Here is a 4,685-nt window from a genome sequence, read left to right on the forward strand (position 1 = left end):
TTTTGACATGGACCAAAGAAGTTGTTCACATAAATTGAAACGGATAAAGTACTATAAAAGTGTCGTGAAAGTAGTTATATGCCCTATTACAAATGTTGTTTTACTTACAACAGATATTTATCTTAACGCATTGGAGATCATAATGTAACGTACAAAGAAGATCTTTATAGAGTCATTTTCTTTTATTCAAATCATAACGAGTAATTTGTACCATTTCTACGAGTGCTTGTGGAGCAACATCGAAATCTCGTAAGTATTCAGAATTTTAAGAGCATGGGTGCACCACTATCTTTAAATAAATACATGATTTGACAAATAATTTTGTTTACAATGACCCAAGTTGATGAGACAACTCTAGTTAATATTATTAGTATTATTTAAGTCCTCGACGAGTTTTCATACTTTAAAAACTATAAACAATAGCATCATTACTTATAGTTTAAAATATTTTAAGTTTTATATAGCAAGTTAACAATTATTAAAAAATTCTTCATCCATTCTATTACGTAGATCTTTTCAAGTACTTCTATTTTCCAGTGGATATGTGATTTGTATGATTAGTTTTTAATTATAGTGGAAGTTTTTAAAATTAATTTTATTATCTTGTTCTGATACTTTATTTCTTGACAAAATGTAAACTTTTTTGAGAGATTAACCATTTAATTTTGAAGTTCTCTTTTTCAATGAACACTTACAACCTACTATTATTAGTGGTAATCTTTAGAAAAAAAAATTAAACAATAAAGAAATAAAAGCATTTTATAAAAAGTTTGAGGGAGCAAGGAGGGATAGACCCCCTTGAGGGTAAAGATGCACTCATTTACTGCTGAGCCAAAGTGCTCACTTCACCATAGGTTCGCACATCCTTATATAAGAACAAAATCAGAAAAATACAAGTGCTATATATAATCTAAAGAAGTGAGCATGAGTTCACGTGAACCCACTCCTCCCGTATAGATCCGCCTCTGCATCGACTATTTGTCTTTAAGTGGTATTACTAGTCTTTCAGGAGGATCAATTGATTTAGCACTTTCATCTAACTGGTTTTTCATCCCAATAGCATCTAATACCTTCACATATGTGGAGCAAGTAACATATTACATTAAACTCCAAAACTGGAGAATTTCATAGACTGTGAAAATGGTTGAATAAAGCTTAAAAAATGCTAATATTCCATTTAGAATGTCCAAACAAACAAGGAGGTCCAGCATTTCTTGAACAACTTCAGAAAAGTTGTTAGCTTAGCCGCCCAAACGAATTTAAATTGTAGAAGATAATTTAGAAAAAAGAAGGCAGGAAACTTAATTTCTGTATAGTATTATCAGGAGATATTATAAATTAATGCGTAATTGGTGCTTTGGTTTGTAAAATCATAAAAAGCAATTTTCTTTTATCAAGTGGTAAAGCACCAAGTCCACCATTACGTACCTACTCACTACTATAATTGCACTTAACAGCTCATTGGCCCTCAGTTTTTGATTAATCCATATTGAAAAGCATCTTGGACTGTTCATACAAATTATAATAATTGATAAAGACAGCATAATAACTTTGATTATCACATCATAATTACAAGCCACTATCTCCCCTCCCCTTTTTAAACAAACTTAAACTTGTGGCAGTCCTTTCTTGATCTGAAGTTGTGAACTGTATACTTATTTTATATTTCAGTTTATTCTTTTTCTTTTATTTTTCATTGTTTTCAGTCTAGCTGGACTAATCTGTTGGCAAGTCAATCCCCTTTTGCAATTAATGATGAAAAGCTGATTTTTTCTTTAAAAAGAAAATAACAATCAAAATTGCAATAATAGCTTATTATCAATATTATAACACAGTTTCTTGGTTCAACATATCTAGCCAAACTTGGAGGGGTAAAAGACCCATAACAAAAGGATCCTTCATATAATCTCTTTATTCTAAAAAAAAAAAAAAAAAAAAAAAAAGCACAAAAGAATTTGTTGATTAAGTGATGCAACTAACCGTTAAAAGTCCATTGCTGACCATGGTTGTCTCTATCATAGATTCCACAGTCGGCAAAATGGTCGGTTCGAGCAACAATCATTTTGATGGACCCTATTATCATTTTACTTATTTTTGGTCGGCTGTATATCCTAATCTCATTCCTTTAAGTTTAAATTTTGTGGTGTATCATTTTTTATCTCATCAAATCAAATTGACCTATAATAACAACTAATTCTACAAATCAAGCTCGACATCATAACCTAAAAAGATAAATTGGTATAGTTGGTTAAATTGTATTAATACTACTATAGGAGCTGGAATAGTTATACATTGTTTGGTTTACTATTCATGTATAATTATTCCTGATATAAAGTTATCCACAAATTTTGGTATAATAACTTTATACCACTATCTACATGGAGTAACTAATCCATGTATAACTAATACATGTATAAAACATCAAAACGATAAAATTATCCTTTTATTTTTTCTAGAAGCCTATGAAAGTCAAGCATCCAAAGGTATAATTGTAAACTCATTGCTTTTTAGTTTAGAAATTAAACCAATATTTTAACTAATATCTTGCATATCCAATTTTAGTGCAATAAACTAAACATTCAATAAGAAATAATCTATATATTACTAATTAATATATTATTAATCCATACATTATAATCCATATATAACTTATTTTTTTAACTAAACAGCCCCAAAAAGTTCTTACGACAATAATTCTGTCAAGTATGTAAAACTTTTTTTCCCCGTAAATCAACCAACTCCAACAAAAAGGATTCCATGATATGCCACGTGTCAGCATCCAAACAAATTGGAGGCGCGCCTAAGGGACAATGACAGGTGGTTTCCAGCCCAAGGGTTTCCTCTTATTTAGTCCACTATATATATTGAAGTGGCATATAGCTGCTAGGAAATAAACAGAGTCACCAATACAGAACTTTTCAATAATCTTAAGAAGAAAAGGTAATGCCGATTTCAAAAATTGCCCTCGGAAATTTAGCAGAGGCTAGCCAGCCTGATGCTCTCAAGGCTGCACTAGCTGAGTTCATTTCAATGCTCATCTTTGTTTTTGCCGGTGAAGGCTCTGGCATGGCCTTCGGTTAGTCCATGACTTAACTTACATAAACTGACTTATAATTTTTTTTTCTTATACTATTACTAAATTTTTAACCTGTAATAATAAATATTGGTACTCTTCACAGGTAAGCTAACAAATGGCGGAGCAGCCACACCTGCTGGATTGATTTCGGCTGCTATAGCCCATGCCTTTGCCCTTTTTGTGGCAGTTTCAGTAGGAGCAAATATTTCTGGAGGTCACGTAAATCCTGCGGTCACATTTGGTGCTTTCGTGGGGGGTCACATTACTCTTTTCAGGAGTGTTTTGTATTGGATTGCCCAATTGCTTGGATCTGTCGTCGCTTGCGTGCTCCTCAAGTTTGCTACTGGTGGATTGGTAATTACTTAATAAAGAAAATTACTCTAGTATATGTGTTTGTACTGAGTTTATTCCTAATGTAATTTACTGAAATAAATGATTCAGGAAACATCGGCATTCGCGCTCTCAACAGGAGTTACCCCATGGAACGCAGTTGTTTTTGAGATAGTGATGACCTTTGGACTTGTTTACACCGTCTACGCAACTGCAGTTGATCCTAAGAGGGGCAATTTGGGAATTATTGCCCCAATTGCAATTGGTTTCATTGTAGGTGCGAACATTTTGGCTGGTGGTGCCTTTGATGGTGCATCAATGAACCCTGCTGTGTCTTTTGGTCCAGCAGTGGTCAGTTGGACATGGAACAGTCACTGGGTGTACTGGCTCGGACCATTTGTTGGTGCTGCCATTGCTGCTTTGGTTTATGAAATTATCTTCATTGGTGACAACACTCACGAGCAGCTCCCCACCGCTGATTATTAATGAACAAGTTCCTCCTTTCTTTCTCTAAAACCAAATGTTGGATATAATTAATTTAAGCTAAGGTTTCAAGGTTGTGGTTTATTTTGCTGTTCGCTCTTTGTTTTTCTTTTCAGTACATGGTAAAAGTTGTGGGTTTTCTTAATTGTAAAATCGTGAAAAATCAAGAGATCCAAGTGTCATGTTTAATGTGCTTGAGTTGACTTCTCTTTGATATGTTTAGCTATATATTTATTTGTTGCAGACAAACTAACATCAACAACTAACTACTCCCCCCTAAAAAATTGGATAATAACTCCCTTGCACTAGGAGTAGGCCCACTAAATAAACTATAAGAAGTTAGAATGTCGCATGAGATAAAAAAACATTGTATATCCAGAGAAAAAACATAATCATCGTTCATTAACTTGGCAACGATTTTTAAGTAGTCAAACAAAAGACAAAAATCTAATAGGCTCTGTGCTCATACTTTGTTGGTTAAGTTCAAAGTTGTCTTAGAAATCAATAGAAAAAACAGAGTACCGTCTGGTTTGTCAGAAAATATTACAACATACCTTGATAGATCAATAGAGGAAAATGTTCTTCAGAAAAACCAGAGCAATATATAGATGGATATTCATCAACTTCCCCCCACGAAATTTTAGTATAGGTTGTTATGGTTGAGCACCTCCGCATGAAAAGGCTAGCTCTATTAACAAACTTCTGGAGGTGTAATAACTGTGTCAATTTTGGTTCTAAAACTAGTACTCGTTATTTGTTATAAAATAATAAAAGAAGAAGAACAATATTGTAGAGA

The 4,685-nt window shown here is 33.1% G+C and overlaps 1 protein-coding gene across 1 annotated transcript; it reads left to right on the forward strand.

The window, feature by feature from the left end:
* Positions 1-2,873: 2,873 nt before the first annotated feature.
* LOC109218553 (aquaporin TIP1-3-like) lies at positions 2,874-4,103 on the forward strand. The gene is made up of 3 exons (XM_019382928.1): positions 2,874-3,076; positions 3,180-3,430; positions 3,518-4,103. Exons 1-3 carry the CDS (start codon positions 2,944-2,946, stop codon positions 3,890-3,892), a joined length of 759 nt encoding a protein of 252 aa, XP_019238473.1. The 5' UTR covers positions 2,874-2,943; the 3' UTR covers positions 3,893-4,103.
* Positions 4,104-4,685: the final 582 nt, after the last annotated feature.

This window comes from Nicotiana attenuata, unplaced genomic scaffold (genome assembly GCF_001879085.1).
Source record: "Nicotiana attenuata strain UT unplaced genomic scaffold, NIATTr2, whole genome shotgun sequence".
Lineage (NCBI taxonomy): Eukaryota > Viridiplantae > Streptophyta > Magnoliopsida > Solanales > Solanaceae > Nicotiana > Nicotiana attenuata.